General features: G+C 39.1%; 1 protein-coding gene across 38 annotated transcripts in view; it reads right to left on the bottom strand.

The window, feature by feature from the left end:
• The window catches only part of NRXN3 (neurexin 3), a 1514302-nt gene that overhangs the window by 783295 nt on the left and 712859 nt on the right, over positions 1–18148 (bottom strand). For all 38 annotated transcript variants that reach the window (XR_012494580.1, XR_012494579.1, XR_012494578.1 and 35 more), the window contains 4 exons: positions 14172–14291; positions 5318–5699; positions 4190–4380; positions 3232–3405 (listed from right to left, as the gene is read on the bottom strand). Coding sequence is in view for 35 of the 38 variants with exons in the window: in XM_074327136.1 (XP_074183237.1) it covers positions 3232–3405; positions 4190–4380; positions 5318–5699; positions 14172–14291 (867 nt within the window). In the remaining 3 variants the exon portion in view is untranslated. The remainder of the gene's footprint in view (positions 1–3231; positions 3406–4189; positions 4381–5317; positions 5700–14171; positions 14292–18148) is intronic.

Raw genomic sequence — 18148 nt, forward strand, 5'->3', positions numbered from 1 at the left:
AATCACAATCTAAATTAGACACTCTGCATATATTCAAAACTAGTACAATCAAAACTAGTACAAGATGGTTTTTTTTTTCTTTCTTTTTATAAACAATTGAGAGCCCGTGAGTAGTGGATTAGTGTGTTTTAAAAATCATTTTGAACTCTTTTGGGTTCTTGGGATCTCAAAGTGTCATTATCCATAACTTAAAAACAAGTCATAGATCCTGGCCCAAGTACCCAGATATGTGAGCGTAAAACATAGTTACCATCTTGAAGAGACTTGGGTCTTACTTTTTAGCAATGACTCCTCATCACCTACCTGTTTCCTATTCTATACAGAGAAATCCTAAGTCAAGAAATGACGTATATTTCCTATGATCCCCACACTGCCTAACACTCAAAGGCTTTCTTGAGGGTCCCATACTCTACACAGAGATTCGGAATGGGAATGACACTATTTTGTAGTCTCTCCAAGGTTCTGGGCCCTTGATTTCCCTTCCCATCATCTTCCACAGCACCCTAGGGCTTCTGGGATCTCTCAGAAAAGCTTAAATCACAATGGTGCAAATTTTCGATGATAGCAATTTCTGCCTTAACCCACTTTTTGGCCATTTCTCCTGGCCACTTAGGCTAATTATCCAAGCCCTCTGTGTAAAATAAACAAGGACCTTCTTCCCTCAGCACTCATTCTCCACTTCATCCCACCCAGTGGGGCAGTCATAATGCTCCATGGGTAACCATCGCAATTATCTCCATGGCAATAGAGTGCAGTATTATTAGGCCCATGGGCCTTGCCATAGATTCAGATGGTAGAGCTGTCAAGTCACAATATTCAGCTTTGAACAATGACCCGTGCTCAGCGGATAGTCGGAACCCACCATAATGCATGTGGTGCATCACACGTAGAGCCGTAGGTAGAGATAGGAACATTTTCTCCAATCTGATGGGAAATTTCCTTTCACTAATGCTTTCACTGCTTCCCTTAAAGCTTTCATAACTGGGGTCCATTCCCCCTTTTATACTTTCTATTTTAATCCACTTTTATAAAAGTTAGTTTAGACTTTCTTTTCATCTAATATGTCATCCAAGTGTTATGTCCTTACACTGTGATTTCGATATTCTATACAACTGTGCTTCCAATATAAGGGCCATAGACACATGTGACAATTGAGTACTTGAAAGGTGTGTGGTCTGAACTGAAGTGTGCTACAGATATAAAGTACACACTCGATTTTGAAAGCTTAGCGTGAAAAAAATACTAAAATGTCTTAATATATATCTATTACATGCTGAAATGATAATATTTTTGATATGTTGGGTTAAGTTAAATAAAATGCAAAATTAAAATTAATTTTCCTGTTACTCTCTAACTTTTTAAAAAATATAGCTACAAGAAAATTTTAAACTACATACATGACTCATATATTTCTAGCAGGTACATTGCTATAGAGTTAAATGGATGATTCCTCTTAACTTTTAAATCTGAAGAACTGATGGCATCATAAAAAATATTTACTATTTGAAGAATGCCTTATGCTTTTTAATATGTGCTTTTACATTATGATTTAACTTGATATGATTAATTATTCCAGGATAATTAGAATTACTGTCATTCTACAGTCTTCTCACATAAAACATCCAATTTAATTCCCAAATGCTGCATCTACCTCAGGATTGCCTTTTCACACCTTAAAAGAACTAAGAGCAGGTCAATAAGACAAAAATTATTGAGTTGACTGCAACTGTGCATTTCCAGTGGAAGAAAGCAAAGTGCTTTAAATGTTGGGTGGTTTCTGACCTTCTTATACACCATTCATATACACATAGCATATTTGGCCTACGGAACTTAAGAAATATCCCTGGACAAAGGAAAACTGGAGTGGGTTATAGGAACCATCAGTCTCATTACTAATGCCATATGGGAGAACGACTCTTAGGCAAAGAGAAACAACTCCCATGTGACAAATCAGCCTGGGAAGCTGATGGGAAGCTTTTATAAAAATGCACTTTAAGGTGGTGAGCAAACCCTGATGGAAGCTGGTTAAGAACAGAGCAATAAATGAAGTTGAACACAGAAAATGAATGAACAGGTTCGATACAGTAAACTAATGAGGGATACAAGGAAACAATATATTGCACAAACAAAAGACCAGGAGACTCAACCAGACACAAGAACAACATAGATCCTGGTGAAAGGTCAGACATCCTCTTTGCCTTTCTGGTTAGGTAAAGAGTCATTTCAGCCCACCCAAAGCCTTCAGAAAAGGCTGAAAATGTTCACTGCTGCCCTCTGCTGGTTAAAACTGGACCATTTTTTTACATAGAGCGAAGAACTGGGACTCAAGAAGACCTGTAAAATTAAGTTAGTATCTCAAGAGACAGCGGATCATCTACAGAAACAGGCTGAGCATGGATTGTTGCACTGCACTGGTGAGCATGCAATGTCATTTGATGTCTATATGAAACAATATTTGTAAATAATAATCCTTCCATTTATTGAGTACCTACTATGTATGTGCCAGGCATTTTATGTTTATCTCTGATATTACCTTTCAAAGCAATTTTTATTGTGCAATTTTACTGATGACGAAGGTTTAGATCAGAGAGGTTACGTAACTTGCTAAATGTCACACAGCTAACAAGAGCTACTACCTGGACTTAAATCCAGGTCTTTTTTAACATCAAAGCCCATGCTGTTCCACCACACCACACTACAGCTCTTCCTAACAAAGCCTGAGATCTAGTCAGTACTCAATAAATGTTAGTTCCTTTCCCTCATCATGGCATTCTGACACCATTTTCCTACTTCCTGCTGCGTTTACATTAAATAATGCAGTCACTTTTAGCAGCATAAGAAACATTTCATTAATGGTGCCACCCATATAAAAGTCTCTTATTTGTACCTCCCCATGTGTTAAAACATAAATAAAAGTTCTGGATGCCCTTTTGGCCATGCTAGAAGCAAAGGCACAAGTCAGGACAAGCCTGATGTCAATGCCAGGAAAAGTCCTCAATCGGCAAGTATGTGACACTGGGAAGACATCTGCCAACATACGATCTTGGAGCCTGTGGCACATGTCTTAACATACTCAATAGTGACAGGAGGACATTGATGGTGATGCAGTGTCAGATGGCAAATGGCAATGAGAGAGGGCCGGTAAACCAAGGGAGGAGGCACTGGCAGAGGCAGCAAAGAGGCTTGGTGCTTGCGACAAGGCTGTAGCTTAAAAAGAAAAAGCGGTTGTACCTTCACAGCCACGCTCAATCTGTCCACTCCGATGGAGGGCATCATTGATGAGGTCTGGCAGACGCCCGTTCAAGTCCACTGATGCCAGACATCCCTGAAAGCCATCCCGGGAAGCCACGAGCTTGGGGAGGTTGCTATACATGCCTTGGGCCAGACCGGCCATGTAGAGGTCACCTAGAAAAGAAATTAGACAGCAAAAGTGAAGGGGTAAGGATAGGAAACCATGTCAACTAAAGCAGGGCACTTTAGGCCATTTATTGGATAACAATAATACAGCTGGAGGAGAAAAACAGCATAAACAAAATAATCACCAGAGTTTCTACATCGTACAAAGAGGAAACTAATGTTTCTTACATATATGTGTCATTTGTTTTATACATATCATCTCATACATTTTAATCATCAAGTCCATTCTATAAGTATTGTTATCATTTTATGATAAAGTAAAGATTAACAACATTTCCAATAAACAATAATTTATTGAGTGCTTTTTATGTGCTCGTTACCAATAATATGCTGAGGGTTTTACAGACATTATTCCATCAAACTTCCTAACAGCCCAGAAAGGTAGTAACAATTACTATTCTCATTTTGCAAAAAAGTATACAGAAGCTGAACCAGACTAAGAAATTTTACCAAAGTCACCCAGACAGTAAATGATTCAGCTGAGATTCCAAAACCTATATCCTTTCCTCTGTACTAAGGCCTCTTCTCTTTTTGACATTTATCACCTCATCACTCAGCCCCCAAGATTTACAGAGAAAGTGAACCATCCCTTGAGCAGCAGTCAAGTAAAAACTGAATAAATTGCATTATGGTATAATTCAATGTTGTTAAAATAGGATATGCGTGATGCATCAAAAATGCATGGTGCTCCCAACCTGTAGTTTGCCTCTGGAAACAGCCTATCGATTGTAAGAAATGCTCTAAGAAGGATAAACTTCTTTACAAGGTTTACCTTTCAAATCCAGATTTTTGGCACCATTGATAACCTGAGTGACGACCTTAGTGTCCACTTTCAGGCTGTGAGTGTTACTATTGTCCCGGGTGATGACGACATTGTGCCACTGGTTGTCATTCAGGGGGCGGTCACTGTTGCCTTTGATCACATTGGGACCATTTCCGAGGTCAAACACATAGTGGATGTACCTATGAGGGAAAACAAACTGATGACTTGAGATTCCCTGAAGTAGTTTAATGGCAGTGTGTATACACCTGACACTGGGGGCTTCAAATCCCACACGCTAACCTTGCATCATGAGGGAATATTTAAAGCTTGATCTAGGATATAAGAAGAGTCAGGTCCTATTCTGTCAGACTTCACTTTAATTCCATACTCATAGGGTCTGCTTCTTTGACACTATCTAGTAAAAGTCAGAGCCAGGAAGTAGTGCAGGTCGTACACTCCCAAACACTAGGGGGCAATATTTAAATTCAGTCAATCATGGATCTCTTTATTGGGTTTTGTTCTGGTTTTTGCTTTTGTTTTGACTGTTTTCCAGCACACGGTAGTAAAATGTCTTGAAGATGGAATAGCTTTTTAAATTTTTGCATATATGCTCTAATGGTAGTGCTGAAAATATCTACTGGGGGTGCCAAAAAATGTATACAACTTTACTTGTATTCATATTTTCCTATTGGTATATATTGAGTATTACAATTTTAGTACAGCTTTTTTTTTTCCTTTCTTAAAGTGTGTATACCTTTTTTTTGCACCCTCTGTGTATTTCATTTCTTCCTATAAATTTAGTGGTTGCAGATAGTACTGCCCCACAGATAGATGCAATATACCCATATTTCTCTTTTGCAAAATTAAGTCTTCTTTTTTTCCCCATAAGTTGAAAGGACTACATTTCATAGTAAAAAGCGTGACAGTATTGAGTTAGTGGAAAATTTTTAAATAAACTTATGAATTTCTCTCCCTTCCAGCCCTGATCATTACACAGATATTTTTAATCAAAGAGGATGAGCACATGTATCAGGAATAGAGAGTGGAGAGTAAAACGAACACTTTTTTTTGTGTCCATATTTTATGTAAGGCTGAGCTAAGCTATCTAGTATAAACTATATGATCCCATCTACTTACCCTTTGACTAGCTCAACTGCAATGAAATCATTGCCATCACCACTATTGAAGAGAATGAAGCCATCAGCTGAGGTGGTCTTGAACTGGAAGAAGAGGTGCATGGAGGTGTAGGCCTGGAGGGTAGCCAGGCTCAGGTAGCTGCTCTTGGTCTTGAAGGTGACAGGATCGGCGATGATGTTCCTCAGTCCAAAACGAGCCTTCAGTTCACAGTAGTCAATGTCGCCATTTTTGCACAAGTCAATGTAGAGTAAGCCATTAAACATGAGGCTCTGCAAGTGGCCAATGAAACTGGAGGGGACAACGGAGATGTAACGTTTCTCAGTCATGATACCAGTTTCAATATTGTGGAATTCCAAGCGGGTATGGTCTCCCACCATCGTACCTATGAAATCATAAATGAGATACAAACAGGCAAAGTTATCGTGTTTTGTCACAGCACCCTTAACAGGTCTTTGAGGTCTAATTATTTTTCTGCATAAAGTATTCAGTTTTCCATAGTCAATTCCAGAAAAAAAAAAATACTCTAAATACAGTATATACTTGACTTAGCCTTGTGGGAGAGTTGATGATCACTACTAGCCCAGTCCAAGTTGTATGCCCTGCATTTCATGCTCCCATGCAGCTGCTCAGAATACCCCACCATATAAAGGACAATATGAGTTCATGGGTCACTCAAGTTAAACGGTAAGTTTAAAGATTAAAAAACAAGATAAAAGATAGTTATCTCCATTCAGGAAAATAATTTGGTACTGATACATACAATAAGAAGTCGTTTTTGCCCTAAACATTGTAAAGAAACAACAAACAAGTGAATGTTAGATATTCACTTCCAAATATTTCTTGGTACAATAATTCACCATGTAATAATTCAGTATCCAGTACAGTCATGCACCACGTAACGACTTTTAGGTCTACCATGGACTCTATATATGACAGTCCCATATGATTATAATGGAACTGAAAATTCCTATCACCTAGTAGCTGTAGTAACATCATGGTGCTATGTGTTACTCACCTGTTTATGGTTTAGTAGGTGTACACAAACCCACTGCATGGCCAGTCACATAAAAGTATAATATATACAATTATGTACAGTATATAATACTTGATAGTGGTACTAATTGACTGTTACTTGTTTATGTCTTTAGTATACTTTTATCATTATTTTAGAGTGTCCTCTTTCTACTTATAAAAAATATTTTGCTGTAAAGCTGTATGCTGTGTTATGCCAGCAGCAGCCTCATACATCTGGTATTTACCATCTCTTGATTGTATCATTTTCTCTTGTTCTCGATTTAAGCTCATGTTGTTTTATGCATATGCTATACAGGCATGTCGCCTAGAAGCAATAGGCTATTCTACATAGCCTATGCAGGTGGTAGGCTGTACCATCTAGGTTTGTGAAGTGTACTCTGTGATGTTCGCACAAGACGAGATCACCTAGGGATGCATCCTTAGAATGTATTCTTGTTATGAAGCAGTGAATGACTCTACTTTTGGAAAAGGTTCTATTGTGCAACATCTGTTAATTTTACCTGCCTAGTAATGGTTGCTTTTTCTGATAAAAATATCTGATTTTCCTTCGAAAAGCTACCCTTCCCCCTTCACCCTTAAACCATCTGGGCTGGACGAAGCTGACCCCATCCTAGCTCCTGAAGTAATTAAGCTACTCAGGCTGGACAACTCAACATATTTTATCACTCAGCCAGAGTATGATCTAAGGACTAAGCAGTCTTGAAACTTTAAATAGGCATCTGAATCGCCTGGAGGGCTTGTTAACATACAGTTAATTGAGCCCCACCTTCAAAGTTTATGATTCCAAAGTCTGGGCTGTGGCTTGAGAATTTGCCTTTCTAAGGAGTTCCAAGTTGATGCTTGTGTGTCTGATCTAGGAACCACCCTTAGAACCACTGCATTAGTGACAATCCAAGCTGGCCCAGTAATAATTAGCTCCAGGGTTGTGGCTAGAACACTTATGAAAGAGGCATTGGTGGCAAACAAGGCTTGCTGAAGGGGTGATTAGAAAGCCTAGAGAGCTGGAAGCCATGCGATAATCAGAGGGATTGGGCCTGCCTGAGGCAACAGGGCATCCAGAAGACAGCCATGAAATGGACAGACAGTTTCTCTAGGATGAAGTCATTGGAAGATCTGGATTCAGCCAATCAACTCTGGACTTTTTAATTCCCTTTTGTGCTTAAAGCATTTGAGTTGAGCTTCTGACATTTGTAACTAAAAGATCTCCAGCTGATACAAGTGAACTATTAGACCTTTCATTACCTAGTTTACTATTAGTGGTGAGTGACTAAAGCACGGATAATGAGGAGGGCTTGAAATAAATACATAGAGATTGGAAATTTTAACAATCAAGTCAAGGGAAACGTCACTAGTACGGCCAGAGTAGAAGGTGGCTTCCTCAAATTTTATATAAATGAATCATATTAAAATTTAACAAGTCATGTCCTAATGTCCCAGCAATCAAAGGAAAAGGAATAGGAATTCCCTCTTCCTGCCCTCTCCTATTGTCTTCCACGTTGAAGAAATTCCACCAGCAATATATTCCCAGTATCACTTTAACCCCCTCTTTTACAATGTTCCAGAAGAAAAGGAGAGACATAACTGTGAAGAGAAACTATCTGTGCATAGCTCAACCCCTGGCACTTCCTGTTTCTCCTTAGGGGAGCAAGATGCCTTCAAGAAACACCCAATCTACCCCAGTTATCCACAACGCAGGTGTTGGAGAAGCAGGCCTTGCTTCAGGGGAGAATGCTTTTCCCAGTCCCGAATTAGTATTTGAGTGGACAAGTCCATCTAATTCAGAAGTTTAATAGGTAGACGTAAGCCACATTTCTCAATATCAGTATTATCATTAATAAAAATGATATTTGACTTCTACATGCCTGCATTTCTCCCTCTATCGGTGTCAAAATCAGGTGGCAAAAGGGGGGGGGGGACTTACATTTTCTTGGGTCCCTTAAACTTCAATATCTGGGAGATACAAGTAGATCGTACCCTCAGATGATCAATTTTAATTTCATCTCTTTAGGAGCACACTCAGACCTAATTCAAAGAATCTCTCATGAGCACAAAAATCAGATTTGTATCTTAGGAGCTTCTGTGTGGTGTGTTGACAACTAGTTACAAATCATTCTCTTAACATAAGCAAAAAATAAAATGATGGTATTGGTTAACTTAAATATAAAACTGTAATAGAACAAAAATCAAAATGCAACATAAGTACGCTAACAATTGAATAACAAGGAAAAAGAATCACTGTATAAAATTACTTAGTATTGAAAATTGGACCGATCATGAAAATGCAAAATAGCATAACCTCAATTCAATGCTCTAAAACAATGAAGTGCCTGAAATAAATACCCAATGTCAATTTGGCTCTAGCTGTTCATACCAGGGCCGGAAGCCATAGCTGGAGAATGACAGGGAGCAGAAAATCAGACAATCTTGATGGGGACACAGGAACTGAACTATGATGAAGCTGGTGGTCATGCTCATTTTTATTTTACAACCAATAAACAATCAAAACAATAATGAGAACTAAGAAGTAATAATGGGGTGGTCACTGGTGACGACTGGGGTTCCAAAAACTATCTGAAGAGACAATTTTAAAGTTAACTAGGAGCTTTTAGAGAAATAACGGATAAACTGACCTCTAGAATTGAGGGATTAGGAAATTCTGCTCATTAGGAAATTTCATAAAGCAAGAAAACCATGTAAGGTGGGAAAATCATGTAAAAATTATATGAAAATCATGTAAGATTGAGATAGAAGAGAGACTGAAGAAGGGCTTCGATGATAGAAGGGAAACTAATAATGGAATTTGAATGCGTAGCCCAGGGACACAGACTGATTTCGGGTTTAGAATGACTCAGAACAACTTCCACTAGAAATTGGTGAGGGGTGGAGTAGAAGTGGTGTGGGGCCAAATTTGAAAAAGAATCGGCTTCACCATGTGCTAAAGGAATTCACTTTGCTGTGGATGGAGGTTCCCAAAAAAGTAGGGTATTTTACCAGGAGAAAGCATTGAAGAGATTGCTTAAAGTTTGAAACATGGACCAAACCAAGCAAAAAAAGATTTTTTTAAATCTTTGTATTGCCTAATCAGTATTAATATCTGGGAATCTTTTCGCATATCTTCTCTGAGTGCAGTCTGTAGACTAACACTCCTTTCCATTTGAGGGTAGAATGTATGCACACTTCAGGGTAGCTGCTTTCAAATTTCAGAGGGAAGAGAACTTAGGAGAAAGGTAACAAGGAAAACCCAAGATCAGTGAATAGTCCCTATACGCCAGACATCGTGCTAGGCACTTCATAACTGCCATCAAATGTCATTATCACAATAAAATTGGTGGTAGGTATGACTATCTAGCTTTAGAGGTGAGGACACTTAGCTTTGAGAAGTCAAACAATTTGATCATAGTTCATACAGGTGGTAAATACCCAGGTGTGTTATTTCCAAAGTCTGTATCTTAATTTGTATACTATCCTGTCTACACTATACTCTCTCTGGAGAGAAGGCACAACTGGTTCCTTACATTATTGCTCAAGAAAAACTGTAGGTGGAATTTAACTGGTGAAATGTCCATGCAGAAGCTGCTGTGATGAATTCACACTTCTTCCCTGTGGCCAAGTGTCATAATATCATTCCATCTAATCCATGGGTAATATACCCAGCACCTTCCCTAGAACAGCCATGTTGCCTTGTGTCCTCTTCATACGTGCACTTCTGTATCTCACTACCAGCCAACAGGTGGCTTACAGACCAGCCCTCAGAGTGATGAAGTTTGTTGAGAACATAAAACTATGGAAAATTTTGGCCATGTTCAAGCTGTCCCTTCCCACGAGACATTAAGCATCTAGTGGATGAGCATGTAGGCTCTGAGGCTGGACTGTCTGGGTTATGTAACTTCTGTGCCTTATTTTTCCATGTGCAAAATAGCTATGAAGTTATCAGGATTAATGTATCAATACATCGATTAGAACAGTGCCTAGTGCTCAGACTACCTACGCAGCAGTCAGTTTTTTTTCCCTTTCTTTGAAATAGGTTAATAATTTCCTGGTTATTTCACTTATTGTTTTTTCTCTCTCTTTTTTTAAACACAAGCTCTGTTTAAGTATGGCCCACTGTTTCCCTCTTCTGGACGCCCCATAGGGTTTAGCAGAAGGGCCTGAGTACAGCAGGCACCCCTGCCATCTAAGAGGGAGGCTGTATGTAAGACATTTGCTTTGGAATCAGAGTTTGGATCATCAACGTCTCTGCACATGAGGTTCCTGACCAACACCAAGAGCTTAGCAGAGAAACAATGGGAACGGCTTAGAGGAAGCAACCTGACCTCCCATAGGCCTGGGAAGAGACGTTAAGAAAAGGAAGGCTTAAAAGTCTCAGTAAAGATTGTACATTTTATCCACAATCTTCAAGCTCCACTACTCCCAACACACTTTTCCCACAATATCAACATTTTCCAAAAGTAAATGTGAAATGCTTTACTTAAAAAAAAAAAAAAAGAGTTTTGGCGTCAACTAAATTTGGCAAACGCTACATGTTTAATTATTGATAATTAGCAATGTGTATTAGCATATTACATGTTCCTAATAAGTCGTATGATAAAGAAATCCACTTTGTTTTGTTTAACCTAACATTTCCCAAATCTATCTCATCATGTTGTTTGTGAAGGCGAGGAAAAAGTTTTCCATGGAAAACCCAGAAAAATCATTTTTTACATCTTGGTACTGTATGTGCAATGTGGGGTGAGGGAGGAGGAGAAGGCACCATGGACCAGAAAAGATAAAAGAGCTGGAATTCTTGTACCAGCAGGAAGTTCTGGGTGCAGTGGCCTCAGTTCTAAGGAGTATAGCCCAAGTGAGGTATTCTTTTAACTTATTCTTAATAATAGAAATCCAGCTCAATCAATCAATCAATCCTTATTAAGTGTCAACTGAACTTAATACATTGCCAGGAATACATTATATTGTAATAAATGAAAACCACTAGGCTGAGGGACATTTATTTCCTTGCTTTTGATTTCTTATGAGTCTGACCTATTCTTTGCATCATTTCTACGAACTAGCTGAAAATTTGACACCCTGGGGGACCTTAGCCAGCATGAAAAGGATTGCTAAATAAACCAATAAGACACTACTTAATAACATGAGGACTGAATGGTATTTCAGTTTCATTACCTGATTTTATGACTTCTGTGAGCTAACATTAAAATTCCCAAACCCCTTATCACTGTAAAAGCAATCCAAGGTTGTAGCTCATAAGCAAACCAGCTCTTTTCTTCTCCCAAATATCTTTATCCTTATGGCTGTTTTTTTTCCATCAGCAGCAAAGTAGGGGGTGAGGCAGCAAATGAAAGAGCGTCATTAATTTCAAATATCAAATTACTGGATAACTTGGGCATGCCATCATTTAGTCCTGCTTTTTAATTATTAGTGGTAAAAGAAAGCACACGTTATAATTACCTTTACCCTAAAGTTTCTGTAAAAGAATAATGACCAAGGGAGGCAATACACACTACTGAACCCTCAGTTTGGTAGTTCTTTATGACAATAGCTTTCAGGGCCTGTAATTTCCTATGGAACTAAAAGGGACTCACTGTCGGGAGAGATTGGGATGAGGTCGCCATCTAGTGGCTGATATTGAAAACACGCTGTGAATAGCATCGCTTTGGGCTTTACTGGGCTAAGCCCAGAGGAGTTAACAAGGCATGTGTGACTGACTCATCACCACTGCCTCCTTTGCAGGCTCTTGTCTGCCCTAACACCTCCTGAGGATTTCTTGAACAATTAATTCAAGTTGTCTGTGGGTTCTAATCTTTATACCCACAATGTTCGCTTCTCTTTGCTTACATTCATCCCGTACCTTTCAGGACTGTAGCACAGTAACTTTACCTCCCACGACTAAATGATGTCTGTGTACATTTGGAAGGTTTGGGATAGGGGTGGTGGTTCTGTCTTCATTTTGGGGGAAAGGAGAGTGGGGTTGTAGTCTACCTACAGAATTGTATTCCTCACCTCACCCGAACCATTTCATTCCCTTTTCCCTGCATTTTAGACAAACCATTTTCTTATGATGGATGACAAAGTCCAGCAAGCAGCTAGATTTGGTGACTCACACAGACATGCATTTAGAGCTTAATTACAAGGCTTCCTCTAAGTTTCATGTTCCCCTTATGTAAAACGACAAGGCAATGGTGAATTACAAAGATTAAAGGAGCTGATACGTGTAAGACAGCTAACATAGTCTCTGCTGTCTGCTGGGCACTGGATATATGCCTCATGCTTTCTTCTATCATAGACTCTCCTCCTCTCCTTACACACACACACACACACACACACACCTGCACACATACCTGCACACATACATACATGGCTCACTGTAATTCTTGACTCCAGAAAAATAAAAAACTCAGGCTCAGGAATGTAAAATTAAATTACAGAATCAATATTGCAGAACCTTTGTGCTGCAAAGGGCCTTGGCAATAATATAATTTCAAGTTTCAAAATGAGGAAAAAGAGGTTTAGTATATTTATCTCAAAGGCATAAAGCATTTTAGTGACAATGATTATATGAAATCCCAGGTTCCTGACTCCAACCTCACTTATCCACAGAAGATACTGCAGAAATGGCATAGGCCACTGATTTCATTTGACAAGGCCCAGAAGTGGTTAAGTGACTTTCCCAACAAACCCTCCAGAGAATTCACATCAGAGCCCAGGTCTCTGGATGCCAGCGATGTTCCACGTGGTACTCGATGCTTCCCCACGTTTTCTCGTCCCATATGGACAAGAATTCTCCATGAACAGGCGTGCGCTGTGGTGGCATACTAGCAGAGAGTATAGACTCACAGGATGCAGCATGGAAGATGCACTGAAAGGGGCCCTCTCTGTTCACCACAGATCTCATGAATCACACTCACCCATCACATTTTGCCTGAAGATCTACTTTCATAAAACCCTCCTGCTTTCTTCAGCCCAAATTGATAACTTTCTCTTCTGATTGACAATTAAAACCTTACCCACCCAGATTAGAATCTCCTTATATATTCCTTGTCTTATTTTCAAACACCCAAGTCCTATCTAATCTACTAGATTGGTTCATGGTTTGAGGAAATGAGTAGTCTTGTGTGCTTCTTTTTTATTTTCTATTAATACAATCCCTAGCTTGTAACAGGCTGTCAAGAAATCCATATTGCTTGTGTGAGTCTCTGAACATTCCTTACCTATGTATGGATTCATTCATTTATTCATTGCCCTCCCAGAATGTAAATTCCACCAGGCCAAAGACTGGCTTATTTATCATATTACCAGTGCCTTCTAAAGCAGTGCTTGGTACAAACCAGGTACTCAATTAATAATAACTAAATACATGAATAATTATTTAGCACCTTCTAAGAATCATGCATTGGTAAGGGTCGTTATTTTTACCTACCATTTTCTGAATTTCTGGTTTATCCATCTCCCTCTACTAGAGAGTGACTCATTCATTGAGGGAAGGAACTGATACTTGGGAGGATGATTGATATGTGATTTTTGAATAATTGGATAATAGAAGGGTCTGTAAAATTCTACATCTGTTCTCCATACACATACCCTATGCCTAGGGAGAGAGACCCATCAATATATAATTACAGTCGTGGGTCAGTTCTATAATACACACCAATGGAAGGGATTTTGAAAATACAGAAGGAGACCTTACCTGAGCTTGTCAACAGAGAACCTGCCCTGGGACTTTTGTTAAGCAAAATAAAAAGTTTTGAAAAAACCCTTTGCTCACTGAATGACCGAGAGGACTATGTGAGCAAAGGGAAATGAATTTCATCCTCACTTTACTCACCCTCAGCCACATCATCGTCCACAGTTAACTTGAGGCTTTTTCCTCTCCGCACCACCCGAACGGTGTGCCATTCATTGTCGTTCAGCTTCTGCCCCGCATACAGGGTCTCAGGTCCTTTGCCTAAGGACGGTGGTAAGTGTCAAAGTTAGAATCAATCTACAAGGAGTGCTCATGGCCTCAGAGTTGTCCAAGCCACACTGGTGCACATGACCTAGTAGCATTTAAGGACTTGTATCCCTCCCACTCCCAAAGTCCATCCAGTTTCATGGATCCTTCAGGATCCTCCATAATAGTCACCAAATGCAAAAGTCTCAATTCAAATGTAATAGACAATGACAGAGCAGTAAAAGAATTAAGTGTCCTCCTTCATCGATAGATACAAGGATTGAAATGCCAGTGGCAGTAAGGGAACATTTGCAGGACACAGTAGTCAACTGTCATTTTGGTCCCCAACGTCTTAGATCCCAGATGAATTTCTTGAAAATACAGGAAATTCATTGTACATTTTAAAAACAAAAACAAAAAACATGGCCATTTAGGCATAATACACCAGTCTGGCTTTTAGAGAGTATCCACCCATTGGATGAGAAAAAAGCTCTGTAATATAGACTCTTAAACTGGCATTTCCATTAACCCATGGTCCTATCAGTGACCATATAAATCACAATAGTGACCATCACAATCACAGTAACAGCAAGGTCTAAACCCATTATTAATAATGCTCCTGAAGGGAATGTGAAGGCCTCCTGAAGGATCTCAGTGTTCATCATATTCCAATAAAACCCAAAGGCCTAAAAACATGAAATAATGTCAAGTTCCAACATTGAATCTGGCTAGGTCAAAAGGAAATTTGGTAGAACGTGGTGCCAAATAAAGGAACAAACCAAGGTTTCTCAAAAGGTCCCTGGTCGAGATGCTTGAGACGATAATCAAGTGCAGCCTTGGAAGAATCAGGTGCCATAAGGAATTACAGTGTGTGGGGCCAAAAGCCGGCAAGACAGACACTGAGGCGTTAAAACAATCTGGCTGGTAAACGGGGTGGAGGAATGTCATGTTTCACTCACCAATGAACTGAGATGTAAGTTTAAAAGACAAAGAAGATTGCGTAGAGCCAGAGAACCCAGGCCAAATTTGTTTTCTCTACGTGGATAGCTGATCTCATGCAGAAAGATGCTGCTTAAATCTTCCTGGATGAGTCATGCAGTATACGGAAAGCCCTATCTCTGGAAATAACTTGAAAAAAATTAAATGTGTAACTGACCAATAAACCCCTGTGGATAACACGTATCGGAAGAATTTCAAAAGACCATACATTTGGCTCTAACATATAGGAACACAGGGCCAGGGACATAGTAGGTGCTTTAATGAGTTCTTGTTGAATAACTGACTTTTACTAGCCACTCTCTACCCTCCTCTATTCCCAAGACTGAAGGTATTACATACTGCTCAGGAAAGAAAATTTTAAAAAGACTGTACTTGGGTAGAGATCTTTTAAACTAGGTAATTTTAAATTTTAACCTTAAATTGTGAGTAATTAGTATCCCTACTGAATGTTGGTTGTAAGAGTTATAATAGAAGTTAAAGTGTGGGGGAATTTTCTTCTTAAAAAAATTAAACAGACTTTCAAAGCAGAATGGTTTCTTTTAATTACCATGTATTCAGCAGCCAAGCCATGGTGCAAGAAGAGGAAACTGAGGCAGAGCTTATCAGTCTCTCTGAGTTGAAGAGACAGAGCTGGGACTCCAGGACAGAATATTGGACAGAAGAGAGCCACACAGAGAGCTCCAGAGATCTGCCGAAGGTGATCTGTACTTAAAATTTTCCAGAATGTACCTACACCCCAAGTACAATCCAAATTCATAAAAAATCCTGAGAATTCAGAGAAGAAACATAGAGTGGACCAAATATACTCCAAATAGGGTAACAATGCCATGAAAGCAATGAATCTTAGGAAAAAATAATAATTCGATAATACACCACTTTATATTCAATCTTAGCGTCTCTTTGTGAGCATGACTGCCTTTAATATTATCTAAAATGTATACAATAAAACAGGATTTTCCTACATTTCAACTCACTAGATAGCACCGCTCATTAGCTCTTTAAATTTAGGTCTAAGACTGATGTAACAATCGCCTTTACAGCTGCAAACTGTGTGGCCATTGGGAGAAAATGGACCATATCATGTGAGGATTTTGAAGCAAGAACAGATGTTCTTAGAAAAAAAAACATCTGCCTTTGGTGTTTTTTTTTTTAATGTTTTTATCCTCTTTATTCTACATGCAAATGTTTCAATGAGAAAGAAGAAAGTAAAGAAAGATGTGGGAAATATTGGCTATGGAGGCAGAACTGTTACAAATACAAGTTCTTTAAACATTTCCTATAGGTGGCATCTGTTCTTTAGGCAATTTCTGTGCATCTCTTAATTTTTATGACTGGGGACAAGACGCGAGGAAGGAATACTAACAAAACCACAGTCAGTTTAGGACACGACTACATTAGTGCCACATTAGCCACCGAGATATAAAACAACCTTTGCCTCAGTCCGGTGCATTTTAAATGCGGCTGACATTTTGCAGGTACTTCAGCTCTTGTGGTGTGTTGAAATGGCCATCATGGTCATATTAAAACAAAAATAGTTAACTGTCCGTTTGACTCTAAAACTTTAGGATGTGACGGTCTGTGATCAAAAATGTGGAAAATAAATAAATAACTGAAACCTTTCATGACTCACTGCCTGGTAACATTTGATACCTCCAATCCCATTACTCTTAGTCTAACATTAAAAATAAAGATTCACAGCCATCTCATTAAAATGGCAGTTTTCTTAAACGATGAGTATTATTCAATATTGAAGCAATAAACACAGAAAGCTTCGTGAGCTTCTGGAAAACTTTTGACCTCCAAAAGTGGAGGGTCAATGGCATTTGTCTTTATTTAGTCAAGCTAAAAGGTGACTTCATCCTGCAAAGTGAGGTTTAAACTCAGCTGGAAACACAGGCAAGTGGAGGGGAAGGGCAAATCTAATCTGTAGCCTAAGCATAAATAACTTGATTGATAAGTGATGCAAGACGCAGCTCCAAGCTGAAAGCTGAAACATACAAACTGCTAGGTTTTAAAAGCAGGAGGATCTAGTCTGGGAAAGAGTTCTCTGGCAGATGCAAGCACAGAGCCAGTGAAGCAGCATCAGTTAAACAATGAATGTAAAAAGTTCTTCCCTGTAAGTCCAGAATGGTCCAGATAAGGAGAAGCTTTTTTTTTTCCTTTTTTTTTTTTTAAAGTTAGAATTTTAAATGGAATTGTTGGAAACTTAAAGCAACGACAACAAAACTCAAAGCCATCAGTTGCCTTGTAATGCCCTATTCTTTTTCGTAACTAAATGTATGATCTGCAATGAGGCACATATTGGATTTATGTAGTAGATGAATGCTTCCTTTTTTATAACGTAAGTAGTAAATATTAATCACACAAAACCCTTTGATTGCCTTTAGGCTGCTTAGATCATCACTGTTTTATCTAAATCGAGAAAACTAGTAAGTTATCTGACACCCTGTAGTTGAATTTCCCAGGTAACGATACCTGTGACTGGAGGAAGAAAGCAAAATCACAGTCGAAGATTGCCAGGATGCAGAAGTCTAAAGAACAAAGGGCCTTTAACGAATCTGTTGGGTAACACCCCCCAAATGCCCACTCTTGATCTAGTCTCTCTGCAAACTCACTTAGGAACATCTCTTTGAGTTAAGGCTTGTGTCACCGAAGATGGTCCAATTCTCTGATGAATGGGGAATATAGCACGAGGCCTCCTGCATGAGGGACACAGCCTAGGCTGTTTTCTTAAACTATCCAACAGAAACCCCATGGAAGTCCTATCTCTTTAAGAAGCCAGAACTAATAAAGAAATCTAAATGAACAAATAGAAGGAAAGCACTCGTTGAGACAGAAATTGGTGCTGTTTGCTTGGAAGAAGATGACACTCA

This window comes from Rhinolophus sinicus, linkage group LG03, assembly GCF_036562045.2.
Source record: "Rhinolophus sinicus isolate RSC01 linkage group LG03, ASM3656204v1, whole genome shotgun sequence".
Classification (NCBI taxonomy): domain Eukaryota; kingdom Metazoa; phylum Chordata; class Mammalia; order Chiroptera; family Rhinolophidae; genus Rhinolophus; species Rhinolophus sinicus.